We start from the raw sequence: 21,131 nt of genomic DNA on the forward strand, positions 1-21,131 counted from the left end.
TCTCTTTGGAAGAGTGTCCTGCCTCGCTCGCCTCTCCATGGGAAAAAATCCTACAGTCGTCCATATACACGTCATTGACCTCCCTTGAACAAACTGTTCTATTCAAATTTCCAAACGTCGTTGTTGTGCTAAAATCTCACAAAAATGAAGCAAGTCGCTAGTATTCTTAAGTTTCATTAGCATATTATCATAGATGCCTACTAAAAGTTGATTTATATTTGATTAATCGACTAAAACATGCAGGCATATTTCATGTTATCTTTATTTACAACGTCGCACCTATGGTCGCACCCCTAGATGATTAATCCTGGCGCCGCCGCGGTCAATTTCCCCCAACCCCCGTGTACACGCCTATGTAGCGAGACTGCTGACCATCGTGGCAGTTCAGCTTTGGAATGGAAAGAAATCAAAATACATGGTCTTCTTACTCGAATTTGGGGAAGGGTGGGCTGGAATCTTCACGGAAATTTTATGACAGGGAGCATCATCCTCCCCAATCCCCTTTTGGAGATAGAAAAAACACTGGTCTTTATCGCACAACACGACACCAACTTCTTGTTCTAACGTCAGACACGGAATGCCTGCGTTGTTACAAAAAAAAATTTGTAGGTTTGGTTCAACCAAACAACATAGGCATTTACCGTAATAATAAAATAAAATCTCTTCGCAAAGACGTCAGAATGCAAAGTTTCTATCGCGTTGTGCGATAAAGGAAACCCATAGAACGTGGCGTATCAAAAGTACCTAAACCAACGTTAACTCAAGATTTATCTTCAATGGCTTTTCATCGCAATACATCTCTGAATAGAAGTAAAACATATACATATATATATATATATGTTCCTCTATTATTTTGAAATTAAAATTTGTTTTTCATTGGATAAACAATATATACTTGGGGAATAAAATATGGTTTCCAGTGGCATGTAAATTAGCAATGTCGTCGTCAGCTGGTAGAGAAATGATGCGTGGTACTTTACGACAAGTAACTTGCAAATAATTTAGGTCAATATGCGGTATTAAACTACAGTGCTTTAATGTTGACCTACAGTGAAGAGTAATAGTTCAGTAAAAACTATCAAAATGATGTGACATATATGTACGTAAGTATGTGTTCTATTTTACGTGACCAAGTAGTTGCGTGTAACAATTTGTGCAATTAAGCATTTTTCACAAACAAAATCTGTAAACACTGGTAAAGCAGGGTATTCAAAGTTCGGTAACACTTTACTATACCAGAGACGGATTTCTTCAAATTTACAGGAGAAAGTACTTACGCAAATCATTTTCTGTAGCGTTGTTGATGTTCGGGAATAATCATTTTCTGTAGCGTTGTTGATGTTCGGGAATGTAGTTTTGTCCATTTTAATGCGAATGCATGTGGTTTTCTACGAAAATCTATTTCCGACGTGGTATTGCTGCTGCCGCCATTTGCTTTCTGCACGAGAGCACAATACGCTCTCGTATTGTCCGTATATGCTAAATTGAACGAAAGGAGAGCTAATGGAACCTAACCTAACAGGCCTAACCTAACCTAGTAGGCATACCTCGTCCCCGTGATGGTTCGTGGGGAAATCGTGAACTTTTAGGCTAACGTCAATGGTTTTTGGGAAATAAGGAACAACAGTAAGTACTCGTTCATGTAAGAAATATACATTATTTTCGTTAGAAATTCATTATTTCACCTAAAGAAATGTGCCGCAATGCAGAATAGTATGTTAGCAATTTAAAAATTGCAAAATAAATTATTGATAGGTGTCTCCAGTATAGTAAAGTAGTGCCGATTTCCGTAAGTAGTTTCTCCTGTAAATTTGAAGAAAAGTGTGTCTGATATAACGAACTGTTACCGCACTTTGTAACCAACTAAACGTGTAAGTGAAGGGTCCAAAACGTGCAGCGAACTAGACGGAGCTATTTTATGATGAAGTAAATTACCTGTGCTTTCGTAACCTGAAGCAATACAGCAATAAGCAAGTGAATATAGCACACACAACGAGAATCCGAAACCAACACCAGTCGGGATAAACAAAGGAATTATTATTATTAATTTTGCATATTCGAAAAGATTCTTTATTTTGGCTGTCGTTCATTGACCGGTTCACTCCTTGCACTTTCAAGGCGAATGTAGGATACATTACAGGGTACATACTCTCTTCGTAATCGTGCGTAGTTTATCAACAAAATGGTTAGTATAAGGACTTTGGGTAACATTATCGTATGAGGGGAACGGATTCCTTCAAATTTACAGGAGAAAGTACTTACGGAAATCATTTTCTTTAGCGTTGTAGAAGTTCCTGAATGTAGATTTGAACCATTATAATGTGAATGCGTGTTGTTTTCTGCGAAAATCTCTGTCCGACACGATGTTTCTGCCTATGCCATTAGCTTTCTGCACGAGAGTGCAATGTTCCATGTGTTAAGATGATGCAACCCCATAGCCAGTGTTTCAGCCTCGCCGTGTTTTCACTAGAACCATGTGTGGAGTATTTTTAATTTTTTTTTTTTTAACTATGCTTGCCTAACCTAACTTAATCTAACCTAACCTTATGGAAAATGGTTTTTGGGGCTAACGTCAATGGTTTGTGAGGCTAACGTCAATGGTTTGTGACGTATTAGCATAATTTTAAATCCAGGCATGAAAGTAGATATTTTCCGGTGAACAAGGTTGCAACAGTGCATAAATCGACAAAACACACTCAGAACGCCCCCTAAACCAGTACGCTATCACGGCCATAATGTGTTACAGATTCGAAACAACAAGAAACAGTAAGTACTCGTAAATAGAAGAAATAGACATTATCTTAGTTAGAAATGCATTATTTCACCTTAAGAAATGTTCCGCATTTGAAAATAACACGTTAGCAATGTAAAGAAGTCCGAAATATATGATTCGTAGGTGTTTCCCTCATACGATAATAGTACCTGGAAATCAATTCCCGTTGCTTCAATTTAAGCGAAAACGTAACCACGCTGTTTTTTAACTGTTTGCCTAACCCAACTGAACCTAACCTAACCTCCTGTGAATGGTCCGTGGGGCTATTTGTGGATGGTTATAGGATCCCAAATGGTTTTTGGGGCTATCCGTGAATGGTTTGTGGGGCTTGCACCATCACGTGCATTCCGTAACACTTCGAGAAATGGGTTATTTTAGTGTAAAAATGTTTCTAATCATGTGAATGGCACTTTCAAATATGTTCCGCAATTCACAATTGGTAAATATGAACCATACCCACAACGTGAGTCAAAATGTGCCCGCCATAACGTGTGTTACGGAAGCGAAAAAAGGAATAAAAAATTACCAAAAAGGTACTTATCTGATATTCCCCAGACAGATTTCTTCATTTTTACAGAAGAAACTACTTACGGTAATAAGTTCCTGTAGCATTGTCTATCTTCTGGAAGGTGTTTTGTGTTATGTAACGGATTTCTTCAAATTTAAAAGTTTGGGGCTCATTTGGGGGCAGGTGACTCCGGCCAATTTCTAACATGCCTTTAACAGGGACTCTATAGATAAAGCCGGGGAGCCGAAGCGGAGTGTAGTGGAGGCGGGGCTGCGTTAGCAGTTGGGGGCGGTAGGCCAAGTACCCCAGGGGCGGAGCCCCGAAACTGTTGGAAATTTGGACTCAAAAATTTCAAACAAAAATAATTTTTTAGTTTAAATTTCCCACCGATTCCGGGACGAAAAACGTGAATACACCTAAAAGAATGTTCTGCGAAGCAGATAGGTAAGTACAAATGCCAAAAATTGACAAAACAAAGAAGTTATAAGTGTGCGGGGAATATCAGATTTTTACCCTGAACTTTTACCAAATATTTATCAGATGAATCAATCTTCTTGAGAACAGCTTTATTCTTCATCAACCGTTTATAAATCTCCCCGAAAACCTTACCTCATATATCACACACACACACACCCAATGCGAGATTTGTCTTGTGAGTTTGTGTCAAGATGCAGGAACTTGAAATTATTGTTGCAATTCCAAATTGAAATTGCATGTACGGTTCTTCAAATAACGGAACACACACAAAATAATACATCTCTTTTAGCATGAAATGTGTCTCAAATTTAGACTTGGTTTTCAAGATAATTCCTAGACTTTTATGAAACGAGACAAATGGTGGCTTTTTAATAAAGTCGATGGGACGACTGGGACATTCCTAGCTAAACGTCTACTTGGTTTATCACAATTTCTTTGCACCAGCTTGACACCAGATACTACACCTGGTGTCAAAAAGTGCAGCGAATTAGATGGGACTAATATCTAAGGGAGCTAAAAACAAAAAATTACGTAAACAACAAAATCTTCATAAACCATGCAAAATCTTTCACTTTTTAGTGGGAGTGCAAAGGACCAAGGGTACTGGAAAAACTGTATTTATATTTATAATTATTCTCGGAGCGAATATAGAATATAGAGAATGTCTCCAATTTCGTAATACTAACTAAATTTGGCCTTCTACTCATGCATCTGTTGTTAAAATGCCGCGAAATCACGTCTGGAAATCGTGAAAAAAGGTGATGTAAGTTGAGATTTTTTTTTAAGCTGTATCGCATTGTTTTATGAACAAAATTTTAACTAAGCTTGCCTAACCTAACCTATCCGGAAATGGTTCGTGGGGCTACCCGTTCATAATGTACTGATCAGAAGGCCTAAATTAGTTAATCTACCAAATATTAACGAAATTCAAGATACTTTCTTACCCTAATCGTACCGGAAAAAGTTTTTTGTCAGAATATCAGTGAAATCTTTGGTAACACTTTACTATACCGGAGACAGATTTCTTCAAATTTACAGGAGAAAGTACTTACGCAAATCATTTTCTGTAGTGTTGTTGATGTTCGGCAATGTAGTTTTGATCCATTTTAATGCGAATGCATGTGGTTTTCTACGAAAATCTATTTCCGATGTGCTATTGCTGCTGCCGCCATGATGTTGTCCGTATATGCTAAATTGAACGAAAGGAGTGCTAATGGAACCTAACCTAACAGGCCTAACCTAACCTCGTAGGCATACCTCGTCCCCATGATGGTATCGTGAATTTTTGGGCTAACGTCAATGGTTTTTGGGGCTACCCGTGGATGGTTTGTGGGAAATAAGGAACAACAGTAAGTACTCGTTAATGTAAGAAATAGACATTATCTTCGTTATAAATTCATTATTTCACCTAAAGAAATGTTCCGCAATGCAGAAGAGTACATTAGCAATGTAAAAAATGGCGAAATAAATCATTGATAGGTGTCTCCGGTATAGTAAAGTAGTACCAAATCTTTTCCCAATGAGCACATATTGTAACCAAATATAAGTTTTGTAGCACTAGCTTCCTCACTGCGCAAGATGCCATTTTTCTAGAAGAACACTCGAACACCATTGCCAAACCTACCTCTAATCAAAGTTCGCATTCCACATGCTCTTCTACCTCGTCGTTCTCACTGTCGTACAACTAATGCTCTGCAAGTAACGAAGGAACAGTGTGGCAATGCTGTAGACAGTGCAATGAATGCTGAATGTTACTTGTTCACATCATCAAACATGGTTGTTATGTTTATGTATGGAGAATGATCGCGGTTATGAAGAACGTAATTTTACAACGTATATAAATGTAAGGTACAATTTTCACACATGACCCCCAAATCTTAACTCCAGATACGTTACCATATTTAGTGAGTATAAGAAGTAGGAAAGGAATTGGAGACATTCTCTATATTCTACATTCACATACCTTATTCTCTCAAGTTTTTTGTTAAAGTTAGATTATCTCGGTTGCATTGTCTTCAGGTTGTTTTATTTGGTTTTGAGTTGGTTAAGTCCATTTTTTATGCACAGTAATCGGGACTGGACCTACAGTTTAAAGTGGGATCCGAACCACTATGTGCCGTCACCAGGTATCGAACCTGGGACTCCTTTATTACAAGGCAACGACACAACCCCTGTGCCATCGGGGAGGCCCTGTCTTGAGGTTGGAACGATGTTTATTCAATGATGGAAATAACTGGCCAAAGTTCATTTGGTTTTATTACGATTTCGGCAAGTTACGTATGCATTTTTTACATGGTTCAATTTCATTTTACGTATGTTAACACGCACTGCAGTTTTAGCGATTATACACTGCGTGTTTCCTCGACACTGGTCTTTCACTTTCATATACTTCTATATAATTCTTGCCACCAAAATGTTCGAAGATTTTGTCCAATGCATGCTTAGACAGTTAGGTTAGGGACAGGTTTAGTTCCCTTAGAATTTGAATAATATCCCTAAATGCTTTCTTTCCTAGTTAGGTTAACTGGTAGTCTGTGTAATGCACCAAGCATGCGAAATGGGGGAGTTTTGTGCAAGGTACCTATAACATGTTACTTACGCTTTTTAAGTTTGTTTTTTTCCAACAAGTATTTTTTTTAAAATCCAAACAGTGCTCATTACTTTAAGGAAAGTTCAGATTTCGTGTGACAATGATTGCCAAAATTCTATGATAATTAGTCTTTCTGCTAGGCTAGGAGAATTTGCAAAATCATGAAACAATCAAAATTGTTACCGAATAACCTAGCAAACTGTACCTTATTGGTCACAGCATGAGTGTAATGTAATCAGGTTCTAGTTTTATTATGTATCATATTTTTTTACAGGATCGTATGATCATATTGTGAAGTTATCTGGGACAGGAGGACATAATGATCATATATGCAATGATTGTGCGCACGAAGGATGGAATGGCTCTCTCTGCCACTACTGACTTCAATGATGAAATTAACAAGAATATCAAAGATAGCAAGCGGTACTTGAAGTTCATAGCAAAGAAGACAGCGCAGTATCCTGACAGATGTTCTGTAAAGTTGCAGTCATATATAGTACAGTAAGTTCCTATTAAATTTACCATGTGCATCAGTTTGTTCTACAGGGTGTTTGTAAAGTCACTGTGCACTGACAAGAGTTGTTGGAAGTGATGTCAAAGGGCTGTCATACGTTACCCATTTTGGTAACAGTTTCGTATATCGGAATCACATTTCTTCATTTTGACACAAGAAACTACTTACAGAAATGAGTTTCTGCAAGCTTTCCAACGTTCGTCGAGGTATTTTCTTTCATCGTGGAATCTATTTGACCAGGAAATTATGTATTTTTCAAGAGAAATAACTCAACCGACACACAATTACCATTGCTTTTGCTACGTGAACTGTATGCTGCGTACATTTGATGACGTAACCCCTGTCAGTGTTTCCAGACCCCTTTTTTTTTTTTACTATGCTTGCCTAACCAAACCTAACCTAACCTTATCGGAAATGGTTTGTGGGGCTATAGCTACCATGCATAATGGTTTGTGGGGCTATCCATCAGCTACCCGTGCATAATATACAATTTCCACCGGTGATGAACATGATAGTAGGTATTTTTTGGTGAAGAGGGTTGGAAACACTGCATAACCACAATGTGAGTCAAGATGTGGCCACCATATTGTGTGTTAAGGAAGCGAAGAAAGGAATCATAAAATCACACTGTATGTAAGAAATTGTTTTCGTGTAAAAAGCAGAATGGCACCTTGAACTATGTTCCGCAATACACAATTGGTAAGTACGAACCATGTGAAACACAAAATATCCAATTTTAATGTGTTTCCGATGAACTGAACTGTTACCCCCATTTTTTTCCTGATCTGAATTACCATGCAAGTGCATTTTTTACAAACATGAGGATTTTTACTACAATTGTGTGTTTTGTGTATTGAAATAACCTGAGAGGTGGAACCAGGCTTCCTCTGTAAAGAAGGCTGGGTCCAAGTTCCTTTTGTTTTATTGCAATTTCATCATGTTACGAATGCAATTTTTACATTGTTCGATTTTGATTTACATCTGTTAACACATACTGCAGAGTTTTAGCGATTACTTAAGGTGTGGTTCAATTTATGCTTTTGTGGTTAGGTTAGGCAGGTCAGGTTGGTTCTCTTAGCATTAAAATAAAGTCCTTAAATGCATTCTACCAAGGTTCCGATTTACTTCTACATTCATTCCCACTAGTCTACAATACTTACTGTCACTTGTCTATGGAGAAAACCTTGTTCATGGGAAGCGTGCATGCTTGCATAAGGTGATTTTTAATTGTTTTTTTTTTCAACATAAATAACTTTTTTTTCGAATCCAAACAGTGCTCATTACTTTAAGGAAGGTTCAAATTTCTTGTGACAATGATTTCTAACATTCTATGATAATTAGTCTTTCTGCTAGGAGAATTTGAAAAAAAACATAAAACAATCAGAATTGTTACCGAAGGCTGCATCAAGAAAACAATAGTTTGTATGTGAATAAAATTTGTAAACCTTTCACAGCAAGTTCCAATTCTTGCACTGCTGTTAGCTTCTACCATCAACCTTGTGGACACTGGACAAAATTTGAAAAGAAGCATTACTTCAAGATGTAATTCCCCATCCCCGGTTTTTGAAGGAAGAAAGAAAAAAAGCTGAAAATATACACTCATTTTAGAACATCGAATTTTTTTTAGTAATTGGGAAATTTTAAATTGGTGCATGTGAACAAGTTTTTTTGTTTACATAATTACATGTAAAAGCAAAATTTATCAGCAAAAAATGGTGGTTGAAGAGTAATATCCACTCCTAAGTTACATAACCTAATTTTTGGAGGAAAAAATTGTCATTTTAAAAATACATTTGTTGAAAATAGTAACACTAAATATTTTTTTGTCATGTATGTAAATGAACAAAAAACACCGAAATTAATAATGATCTGTGGTTTGTTGCCACATGGTGGTGTTTAAACTAAAAGAAAAGAAGATGAAGAAAAAAAGTGTTCCCCTGTGCTTAGCACCATGCCATGAAGGTGTATAGGGGGTGGGGGGGTAACACCCCACACTTTCTTGATCCGGTCATGAGTGGAGGTGATGTGATAAGCATCATGCCCCTGACCACCTTTACCCCCCCCCCCCAGGGTTTCCCCCAGGTACCCATGTTATTCGATGCTGTCAGGGCGCCGGGGCCGCTTCCAATGTTAGAAAAGTTCCCGGATTTGAACCGGCCAGGGATCGAACCCGGGACCTTTAGCATGGTAGTCAGACACGTTATCGACTGATCCACCCGTGGCCACTGTTTGTTGCCACATGGTGGTGTTTAAACTAAGAGTGTGCTAAATGTTAAAGGACGAAGCGACCCAACATACATCAAAAACATGGTACAGCTTCAAAACGTGAGCAATGGTTGATGGTGTAGTTTGGCATCTAACACTGATCTTTCATAAAATTTCGAGGGATTTTGCAGCAAATTGCTCCTGCACTAAACCCATTTAATGACAGACGTTTCGATAAGAAATGCATATTCCTCAATTGAAAGAACCATAGTGGGTAAACACTTCAACCACTGTAAAGCACAATTCAGTGATAACTTCGACACTGACAATCAATCTGAACCAGCACAAACCTGTCTCTGTTCCTTCAAAACAACTGCTGCAATGCACCAAGGGACCCCATATACAGGTATTCCCGAGATTGGATGCAGCTGAGGTTCAGACGGCACTATATTAACTTGATAATTATACACAAAATTGTAGCCAAAGTGCACAGTGACTCTTCTAAGATGTACAGGATGATTCAAGGAATAAATAGTTCAGGTTTGTCAATCCTTGTCAAATTAGCTTTGAGTGCAGAAACATTTTATGACACATTGATTTTATGTGCAGCAGCAAATTAGTATGATTTTTATTCTTGTCTTTTGTTCCAGTTTTATAACTTCTTTAGGAGTCTCATACCTGGCCCTCTGTGAATCATCGTATCCAGCTGTGCTAGCCTTTAGCTTCCTGGATGAATTGGTGAAGGATTTTGTAACTTTATATGAAACTAGGAAAGTAAATGAAGCTCGAAGACCTTATGCATTCATTGAATTTGGTAATTGTGAATATTTTGTCTTCATTAACACATGGTATTGTTCATCATTTTTTCAATATTAACATATTTACTCCTGCATGTTACCGTAGACTTGCATAATTTCATAAGAAAAACTTCAGTATTGACTCATACAACATGTATTCTTAAAAAAAAATATGCAAATTTACATATATTTAGTATTTGATTAATACACTGATGTTCTGTTTTCCTGCTGTAGAATACCTGAATGTTAAGGTCTATTTTCTTGAAATACTTTCAAAACTTTCACAATTTATCCCTGTCTTGTGTATATGAATAATCATTTTCATACTGGTCTGAGGAGATCAATAATATTAATTGAAGAGTCAAGGGAAATAACAGGCAAGTTAATTTTCTTTTTGTTTGCGAGGTAGTGGTATCATTTGATCCAAGATACAAAGAGTCATCGTTTCGTACATATGACCGGCAGCAGCTCAAAGGAGAGAGCCGCTGTGCCATGGCACTACCATCAGATGAAACACATACCTCGCCAAAGTATTGTTAAATTAATACATTTATAGTTTACAGACAAGGAGATTAATAACACCATGAAGCCTTGTTTCCATGATTATGAAAAAATATAAATATGCTGACCAAGGCAGTAATTTATTTTATTAAAAACATAAACTAAACGTAACGTTTCAACCTTCTAGCAAGGTCTTTATCAGACTCTGTATCAAGTACAAAAGTAACAAGATACACAAAAAGGGCATTATATATACACAAACTTCACTCCCTCCAGACTATTAGAAAGTTGTTAGGAACTTTCTAGCAGGTGGCTTTCACTTTCCAACTGTACTTTCACCTAAAAGGCTAAACATAATTACTTTCATATAGAATGTGAAGAGATATTCATATAGAATATCTCACGCTCTTTTTCCTTCATTTTTCTCCCTTCTCCTCTCCTCTTTCTCTCTTGTCCTTTCCACTCTTTCTAACACTTTCTTCCATTCTTTGTTTAACTTCAGTCCCCCATTCCAGTTCATTGTGTCTTCTTCACCTTTCTTCTCTATTTCCTTGGCTTCCTTCCATTTTCTCACTAACATTCTCTTCTCCCTTCCTATCTGCTTAGCCTCATCCCACTCTATGTCATGTCCTGTTTCTCTCGTGTGTTTAAATATCGCATTTCTCTCTCTCTTAAGTCGTACATCATCCCTATGTTGTTTCAACCTATCTTTCAGTCTCTTTTTTGTTTCTCCTATGTACACACTCTGACATTCTTTACATTTCACTTCGTAGATAATCCCTTCCTCTTCCTCTTCTCTGTTTTCCATTTTCTTGTTTGCATTCTTCGCTATTCCTAAGATGCTTCTTCCTCCCTTCCTGTAAGTTTTATTGCCCGCTTTCCTAAGCACTTTGCATATCTTTTCCGTGGTCTTCCCCATACTCCTTATTCCAAACCTTCTCTCTTTTTCTTTCTCTTCATCTTTTTCTTTCTCTTCCAATTCTCCCTTTCCTCTTTTCTTTCTTCTTCTGTTTATGTCTAGTCTATCCTGCTTCTCATAGCCATTCTTTTCCAGCTGTTTCCATAGGCTATTTATTTTGCCTTCTTTTTCACATTCCTTCGTGCATATTTTCGTTATTCTGTCCTCCATATTCTTTATGAAATTTATTTTTGTCACCTCACTTACATCACTTCTTTTGTGGCAGAAAACCCCTGCTGCACACTTCTTCTGATGCCAAGCGGTTTCAATTTCTTCTCCTCTCTTCCTTTTCATCAATATATCAAGGTAGCTTAACTTGCCTTCTTCTTCTATTTCAAGTTCCAATAAAATCCCTCTTTCTTCATCTTGTATTTCTTTGGCAAAAATGTCGAGCTGCCTCTTTGTTCCCTTCCATATGCCAAAACAATCGTCCACATATCTGCAAAACAGAATTACAAGGAGATTCGAATCTCGCAATCAGCCAAGCTGACGACCACCCCAACCTCCTTGTGTTATCGCCAGCTCTTTCGTATGCTCGGTCCGAGCTGGCCCAACCAGGTTGACACATGGGCAGAGGATTGATGAAGTCTCAGCGGGGAACAGGGTGGTGGGGAGTAGCCATGCTGGTCATAAGACACCAACTGAGTCCATTTTCGTTTGGCATGACGAGGGAACTTTCGCAGTATCTACAAAGTTTCCATCTTTAGAGATAAGTCGCTAAATATGACTGATTTTTAAGAACGGTTGGGGAAGTAATTCATGATAAAGGTACTGTCTATTTTTGAAAAAACGAATTTATTATCTTTCCAAAGTTATATGAATATTTAGATATAAAAGAGATGCATCTAAAGGGCCATCCAAACTTTTTGTTATCGATTTGTTCCTTAAGAGAAGATATATATACTTTCTTCTCCCCCATGTACACGTACTCGAACTGGATGACAAAAATATTTATTTTAAGAGAAATTGTCGAAATGTCAAAGGAAACTAGCATGAAAATAGGATTTTATATATATTTTTTAAAAATATGCACAGAAAATCTATAATTATACATGTATGAATTTTGCTTGGAGATAGAATTGAATTTGTTGCATTGCATTTGCAAATTTTTAGACCCACATTTGATTTAGCAGATGCTACTCTAGGTTTAGCGCCAATCATATTTTAGTTGTTCGTATCACTGGTTGTTGATGTGCATTGTTGGTGTGGAGGAATTGAAAATAAAGCAAAGCGTTAATTCCGTGTTCGACTTGCCATCTGTGATTGTTGTGTTTTTAGGGAAGTGTCCTATAGTGCATAAAAGATAGGATACTCAGTGAAGATGAATCGGATTAGTGCATTATTACTCATTACATACACAGTTTTCCACATTACCAAATGAAGATCTTGACCAGTGGTGCTTCCACAAAGAGGGGGCATTGTGGAGGTTTTTTCTTTCTTTAGATTTCATGATCACCTTGGCACTTCCCATCATTGCACCACTGCATGTAACACTTCCTTTCTTCAAGGCATAGGCTTTTTTTTCTGCCTTTTAATTTTCATTTCCTTTAATTCATGTTTGGGGAATAATTAGATGTAAGTAAGTTACTAACTTTTTCTGTGAAAGAAGTTAGAAAGGTTTTTCATGGAAAAAGTTAGTAACTCACTCACATCTAATTATTCCCCAAACATGAATTAAAGGACATGTAAATTAAAAGATAGAAAAAAAAGCATACGCCTTTAATGTTTTGCAATTAAAATTTCATTTTTCATTAAATTACCTGGTTTGTTTCCCTGACCTTTCAATTTTATAGTATTTGTTTTATATAGAAATATGTTTGTTGTTCTATTAGATAATTATATCTATATGGAACTTTCTTAACCCTAGAACACTACCGTGTTCCCGTATTACTGTATAACTACCGCTACGTAAATATTATGTACATGCAGTGATTGATTTTTAACATAAACCTGAGTTTATAAAATCAGTGACAAATATTTTTTTAAAATTTTTTTGGATGTTTTCTACATTTTGGAGTTTTTATTCTTTATAAAATATATGAGCATGGCTTTATTAAATACAGAATATATGAAAATAATGTATTAGTTGACAAACTTGTACGTACATTAAGAATTATTGTGAAAATACACAATGAAAACAAATTTTGCAAATAATTATAACATTCTTAACAAGGAATAAAAAGACAGCTTAGAAAAAAATAGTGCATTTCTGGAATTATCCACAGTCAGGGCACTTTTTCTTTTGATGCTCACCACAAATTGACTTTCCACAGGAGCAGTACGTAGTTGTCATCCTCCTTGTAGTTGTAGTTACTGCAATACTTTCTGTTCCCTTGTGACGTGGCTGCTACTGTACTTGTCACTTCCTTCCCCAGTACCTTCAAAATTGACTTTCGTAACTCCTGTGACAATCCCGGGTTTATTAGCCTTTGCTCCTGCCAGATCTTGGTCAAGTTCTCATGGAGGTGAAGCATGAACTGAATTCGTGAGAATGGTCTCTTTTCTGAGTTGTCCTGATTGTTGTAGAAGTTGTGAGTGTGAATAATGTATCCATTGATCGCCGAGATGTTGGTCATATTATAGAAAAATTAGAGGGGCCATCGCTTAGTTTTTCTTCCAGCATTCATTCGTTGGCACATTTGATCAAAAGCATCTACTCCACCCTTTGTAGAATTGTAGGTCAAAACTATTTTGGGTTTCTTACTTTCACTGTTGATTGTTGCATCTTTGTGCATTGTTGAAATTAAAGCCACAATTTTGTTTTGTTTGGCCTTATATGATATTGCAGTTACATCATCGTGAAACAGGAAGAGGCTTGATTCAGTCTTTCTCTCTTGAAAATCTAAATCTTTGAACTCTGATGGCAGTTCTCATTTATTTTTCTTTATTGTTCCGACATTTGTTAGTTTTTTTTTCTTTGAGAAGTTTCTCAGCAAGTGGAACACTTGTGAACCAATTGTCACAAGTTATGTTCCTGTTGCTTCCAGCAAGAGTTTCAACCAATTTGATGTGGCCGATGACGTTCCACGCGTAGAATCTTCCGAGATCTGCTTCCTTTTCTGCCCCCTGCCCTGAGTCCTTGATGTTTCTTCTCAAACCTCTGCTTCTTGTATCTTTTCACAGATTGTTTGAAATAACTCCGTATCATCAGGAACATATTCTGGGTCGTCGTTGCTATCGTAATCACTGATATCAGAGTCCAAAATATCTTCTTCATTCTCTTCCAGCAGCTTACCAAAAGTTCACAAATTTTATCAGTTGTCAGACGTTTTTCAGACATTTTCATTACGCGTATTACTACGAGCACGCAAATCTTACGTAAATACAAATGCCGTTATTACTACATGCACGTCAAAATTATGTGCAAGATTTTTCTTCTGTTACGTATTATTGACGTACAGAGTCCCACATAATGCACAAACTAGAGACGTTCACTGCTTCTGCCCTCCTTACCACAGTGCTGCCATGCGCCTGACACAATGCCCGAGGAATACCATAGGCGGAGGGGTAGGTGGGTGAGATGTGGGAGGTATGGGAGGGAATTGAGCGCAAAGCATATGTAAATTTTACGTACGGTAGTGTTCTAGGGTTAAAAATCAGCATCATGATTGGTTCAAAACATCATCAATTGAAATCAATAAATTTCTCACTTCATGGCATTGCTATAATATACTGATGCTGATATTATACTAATCTGTTGTATTAACTGACAGATTTTCATGATAATCGTGAAGTTTAATTAATTTATGTAAACAGATGTCTGCAATGGCTCTTGCGTGTAGAAAAGAAACTGCATGTTTAGAAATTTAAGTTACAAATACCAGGCACAGGATTGTACCTTTATGCTCATAAAGATAAAAGAAATGTAGATTTTAGACTATAACAGGTTATCGTAATATCAGATTGATACAATTTTTGAGCGATTTCTTTATTTTACTTCATGCTTCTGCCGTTTTTACCTAGCCATACAGGTAAAATTATCAGCAATTCTACCTATGTGCATGACCCATCACTTTCACCATATGTGTATCACATGTAAAGGCCATACACTGACCTCCATGGCATAGTGGTTAGCACAGCATCCTACACGGCCAAAGGTCCTAGGTTCAAGTCCCAACCTAGGCCTGGCTGTTCTTAGTGAGTGTCCCTTTATCAATGTCTACATATCACTCATCCTCTTTGTTGTGGTTAACCAAAATTGGCAGAAGAGTGATGCAAAATATAAAAAATCAACACCGTAGGCATCTTGTCGTTGTGTATTTCTTTGCATAAGCAGTGGGGATAAACAACACTTTGTCAGGCAATAACCGTAACTATAGGAAGTCAATTTCGTATTACAACCCTTGCGCATATCTGTCATAACTGTAGCTGACTATTCTGTTTTTAATGACTATGTTGAATAAATAATCTCTGTTGTATAAGTGGATAAGTTGAGTACAAAAGTGAAACCATGCTTTATTATTTTTTTAAATGTATTTCCTTTCAGATAATTTTATACATAAAACTAGACAAAGGTACAATAAACCACAAAGTCTTACAACTCGAGTCAATCTCTCAGAATTGAGCTTGGAAATCAAATTAAGACCTCCACACATTTTAACGCTTTCCGATATAGATCCAACATTGAATGGTTATGCAGGAGGAAGTTACACACAGTTGTCAGGTAGGTGGAAGTTGTTTAAGCTCCTATTCTGTTAAAGTCTGTGTCGTGATTGATTTCCTGAATTAAACAAGGTACCTTTTGAAAAGGAAAAATAATTATTTTTAATTCCGTGACCAATATTATTATTACAAATTTATATTACAACATTATGGCTGAAAAAGAATTTAAACATGGAAAATGCTGTCTTAAATTGTAAATGTATGCAGTAGGAAGGAAATTAATTATGAGCTGGAACGTAACAGTACAACATAATTTTTCCAGTATTGCTTGCCTTATAGAATTATTTGTCTTGTAGTTTACACCTGTTTTTTATGAGCATAAAAAAAACACACGTTCCCTTCATTAGACATTTATTTTCTGTTTGATTAAATAATCTTTGTAAAAGAGATGATGATTTTGAATTGCCTGATGGTAACACTGTTAAGCCTGGTTTCTATGTTAATAAAACAATCAAATGCTGACCGAGGCAAAATTTATTGTAGAAAGAATTTACACTAAAATGTAACGTTTCCACCCTCTAACAGGGTCTTCCTCAGACAAAGATTCAAAGAAATTATTGTGAATCTTTGTCTGAGGAAGGCCCTGTTAGAGGGTGGAAACGTTATGTTTTGGTGTAAATTCTTTCTACAATAAATTTTGCCTTTGTCAGCATTTGATTATTTTATGAATTGCCTGATGGTATTTGGGATCTATACTTAAAATTTGATAAAAATCTTCATCTTAAATAAGTTGCTACATTCTAACAATGTAACATTATTGTCATAATCCATTTTTTCAAAACTTTATGCCATTGTTATAACTGTATCTTAATCAAACTGAAAATAAATGTCTGGTGAATTGAGCGTATACACTCCTGAATCGTTACAACAAAAAACATAAACTACAAGAGAAATTATTCAATACAGCATTGTTTCAATTCTTGTATAAGCTGCCAATTGTTATGTATTATTTTTTTCCTTACTTTCATTTCAACACAGATGTACCAAGTATTTCCGTGCAACTTGCACCATGCTTGTACATACATATAATATCAGTGCAATTCATAAACAGACTCTTAATGTTCACAATATGCTGTCTTTCTAATTTTTGTTTAATTTTACATGTCATATAGAAATGATATTTATAAACAGTCTAATTTATTATGTGCCTTCCTATTCAGTTGGAGCTCCACCCAGGTTAGAACCAATTTCTTGGCTAGGAATTGCGACAATGTCTGTGACAGTTCTCCTTGCACTTATCAACTTTTACAGAGGGATGTCAGCACTCAGCTCTTCAAGTATAGAGGTAATGCTCAACTCTTTTGTCCATGTATTAATTTAACATGAGGTACACTGTTGAAACGAAAGACTTCCCCCACATGGTTCTTGGTATTAATGACCTTTGGGGGAAGTATTTATTTCCATGACCATACATGTAAATAAAAGGCTTGTAAAATGTGGAAGGTGATATAAAATAGTGATTTCGAAATTAGTGAAGTATGTAATTTAAACTATTTTAAGCACCCCTATAGAATTGCTGGCATTGCAAGCATGCATAAACTTGAGAAAAATGGTTGTTCCATAAAAATAAATTTTTAAAATGCGGAAAACATCATAAAATTATGGAAGATATGTCAGCAATACTTGATTCCAATATAAAAAATGTGACAGTATGCCATGTTTGAGTTTTCACATTTTCACTGAAATATGTACATAGTTTAATTATGTACAATATAAGAAAAAGTAAGTAACACCCTGTACCTCTCTCTCTTGGTTAGGGATGGAAGGATATGAAACTTGCTGATATTGATATAAAATTTACCAGAAACTACATATATTCCTTAAAGAACCTGACTGATTCATTCACCTCGTTAACTAATGTGTTTAACCACATCACTGCAATGAGTTTTGTGTTGTGAAAAAATATAACCCTGATATTTAGACAATTACTTTACAAAATTGGAGTATAGTAAAACAACAAAATAGCAGAATTTTGTACAAATTACAGTCTATTTATAGATACATTAAATCTGTAAATTAGTGGTAACTTGCCAAATGCACTGACATACCTTTATTGGCCAATATAGGAAGAGTGCCAGTTAATCTGTTCTATCCTTTGTGAGCATGAGCATGCTTTCTTCTATTAGTGGTACTAGGGTTGCTGGAAAAGTTTCTGCAAACTACCACCAACAGTGACGCTAGTGTTCCACTATTATAAAAATCGGAAGAATAGACCTTTTTTATGTTTAAATTGTCTTTGCCTATTCGTTTATTTTTCACAGCAGTTTGAAGTAGTAGTTTCGTGTGAGAAATGGAAATTTCTCATGAACACTTTCGGGCAATGATTTTTTATGATTTCAAATGTAGTTTAACACCGAAACAATCCATCGAGCATCTTCATTTGGCTTTTGGGGATGAAAGCACATTTCTCAGTGATGAATTTCGTGAAGGTCGTCCATCCACGTCTGTTGTTGCCAGTAATGTTGATGCTGTGCGTGAAATGATTGAGAGAGATCAGCATGTGACATACCATGAGATTCAGGCATCCTTGAACATTGACATGAAACAAATACATATGATTTTGCATGGTCATCTGAACGTACAGAAACTTTCAAGCCGTTGGATCCCACACAACTTGACCGAAGCTCAAAAACAGGCTCGTGTAAATTGGTGTAAAGAAATGCTAAAAAAATTCAACCGAGGCAAGTCAAATTTGGTGTACTACATCGTTACAGGGGACGAAACTTGGATATATTCATACGAAACGAAAATTAAACAGAAATCCACTGTTTGGGTGTTTCAAAGTGAGCCGAAACCAACAAAAGTTGTTTGTTCGAGGAGTGCTGTCAAGCAAATGATTGCTTGTTTCTTTGGTTATACTGGACATGTGGCAACAATAGCTTTAGAAGATCGAAGGACTGTAAATGCTAGTGGTATACAACAATTGTTTGCCAGAGTGCCAGAGGTCATCAATGAATTCTGTAAAAGAAACCAAATCATTGCATTATTCTTCACCACGACAATGCCAGTTCCCACTCAGCACACCAAACTGTTGATTTTTGTCCAGTAAAAATGTCGAATTAATGACTCATTGTCCGTACTCACCTGATTTATCACCTAATGTTTTTTTTTGTTCCCACACAATAAAAATAAGCGATTTGTGTGGCCTGAAGCAGCTGTTGATGCATTCCTAACAGCAGTTTCTGAGGTATCAGCTTCAGAGTGAAAAAAATGCTTTCAAAATTGGTTTGAGCGTATGGAAAAGTGTATCGATCTTAAGGGTGAATACTTTGGAAAAACAATAAAGCCATTCCCAGAATTTCACACGTCTTTTTTCATATTGATTGCAGAAACGTTTTCAGCAGCCCTCGTATATGTAACTGCAAATACTTTTACACATTTTCTTATGGCATGTTTCTCTATGCTTACTTGTAATTCCAGGAATATGATGGACCTAGTCCAACCCATGCATTGCTCTTTCTACTAGAATGTTTTTTGCAGTGTTGCCAGGTGAGAACTTGATCTTATTTTGCAAAGCATGCTTTATTTATTCATAATTGCACATGTGCGAATTATTCACTCGTGGCAAACTGAATAATGCTTTGTAAAAAATTCTCTTAAGAAACATCTAAAAACTAAAAAAAAGTGCCAAGTGAAGCCTGAAGAAGGGGGCTGTAGGAACCCCGAAATGTTTCTCCAACAACAAAATACTCGCTAATACGTAAGTAAACAGTTTTTAGATGTTTTTAAGAATTTTTTAAAAAGCATTATCCAGTATGCTTTATTTATATTCTCTTTTGTGTCAGCCTTGATGAGGATTGTAATACAGAAACGACTTTCAGATGTACTATGTTTTTAATCACTGTTAATCACTATTGTTCACTAATCTATTTATTCATCTTCTTAATCACTTATATGGAAAAAACATTTTTGGTTTATTCTCTGGAAAAAAAACTACATTTTTTAAATTTACCGTTATGTTACTTTTTCCGTTTCTCATCTAAATTTTGGTGAAAATTTTACCAACAGTTTGACAACTCATGTCAGAATTTTGAATTTTGAAATCCATATCGGTTCATCCTCAGAATGTGGATTCTAGCAAGCATCATGTATTAGCAACACTAGTTTTTGACACTTTCTGAATCTTTTCCTTAATGTCTCATAGCTTCAACTGTGTTTTCACTTTCAAACACAAGATTGATTCTTTGTAAATTAGTGAGAATTAACAGGCATGCATTGTACTTTAGTCAAATATAAAGATTGATAATTTTTAAGCAAAAATACAAGTATTATATTATTGACAAGTGGATTCGTATTTTTCAGTAATTAGTATAATATATGTGTGCATGCTCACCCACTCATGTTCCAATTGTTTCCCTTTGTAGAAAATCAGGTCCAGATTTAGTTAACCAATAAATTACAATGAAACATATTTATTTGTTAAAATATATGTATTATTCACTAATAAATATTAAGTGTTCTGGTGTATTTCTTTTTACAGATAGTGTTGCTGGTGACTTATACGAGATACAGAAAATTAGAGTCATGGATGGGTTTGTTGTTTGTGTGTGCTTGCAATATCTATGTGTGGGAAATTAGAGACCTGTGGCAAGTGCTATTGTACATTGGCGTGGCTTCCACAATGCACTTCTGCATTGTTACGAGACAATTTCAAACAAAGTTACCAAACTATGATGTTTGATGAAAGTGATAAATAGCATCTACCTATGTACATGTATATATATTTTAATGGGAAAGTCTGTATATTTTATTGTGTGATACAAGCAATTAGGATAAGCTATTTTCATGTTTTTATACTTTATAGTATGGAATCACAAATATGGATATTTATTTAAAAAAGTGTAAATTTTATGATAATAAAAATATTTCATACATGTTTTGTTGTGTTATAAATAAACACAACAATTAAATGATTCAGTGTACACTTCCCCATAATTTTTTTTTAATTTTTAACAACTACACCATATGAAAATTACTCCTGCATGTTCTCATGTTTCTATATTAAATTTAAGGTGAAAACAAGACTTCAAAATTGCAAGAACATGATCCACCATGTTGATATGAGACTAGTTTGTCATCTGCACTGCAAGCTTACAGTTTACTATCGAGGAACAGCGTGCAAGGCTGCCTACAGGACTTTTTCTTA

General features: G+C 36.0%; 1 protein-coding gene across 2 annotated transcripts; it reads left to right on the plus strand.

The window, feature by feature from the left end:
• Positions 1 to 930: 930 nt before the first annotated feature.
• LOC145998432 (vesicle-trafficking protein SEC22a-like) lies at positions 931 to 20,861 on the plus strand. Of its 2 annotated transcripts, none has more exons than XM_083134840.1 (7): positions 931 to 1,103; positions 6,623 to 6,849; positions 9,718 to 9,881; positions 15,810 to 15,986; positions 17,146 to 17,270; positions 19,406 to 19,474; positions 20,466 to 20,861. In XM_083134840.1, exons 2-7 carry the CDS (start codon positions 6,668 to 6,670, stop codon positions 20,664 to 20,666), a joined length of 918 nt encoding a protein of 305 aa, XP_082990966.1. In that variant the 5' UTR covers positions 931 to 1,103; positions 6,623 to 6,667; the 3' UTR covers positions 20,667 to 20,861. The 2 variants fall into 2 exon arrangements, with proteins under 2 accessions (XP_082990966.1, XP_082990967.1); XM_083134841.1 differs by having other exon boundaries at positions 931 to 1,099.
• Positions 20,862 to 21,131: the final 270 nt, after the last annotated feature.

This window comes from Lepisma saccharinum, chromosome 14 (assembly GCF_977018435.1).
Source record: "Lepisma saccharinum chromosome 14, izLepSacc3.1, whole genome shotgun sequence".
In the NCBI taxonomy this organism is placed as follows: domain Eukaryota; kingdom Metazoa; phylum Arthropoda; class Insecta; order Zygentoma; family Lepismatidae; genus Lepisma; species Lepisma saccharinum.

What these genes read in the sequence shown, in the direction of transcription:
- LOC145998432 (XM_083134840.1), top strand. Translation starts at nt 6,668, where the DNA reads ATGATCATATATGCAATGATTGTGCGCACGAAGGATGGAATGGCTCTC. An exon ending in TTGCAGTCATATATAGTACA is followed by an intron (nt 6,850 to 9,717) that starts GTAAGTTCCTAT and finishes CTTTTGTTCCAG; the next exon opens with TTTTATAACTTCTTTAGGAG. An exon ending in TTATGCATTCATTGAATTTG is followed by an intron (nt 9,882 to 15,809) that starts GTAATTGTGAAT and finishes ATTTCCTTTCAG; the next exon opens with ATAATTTTATACATAAAACT.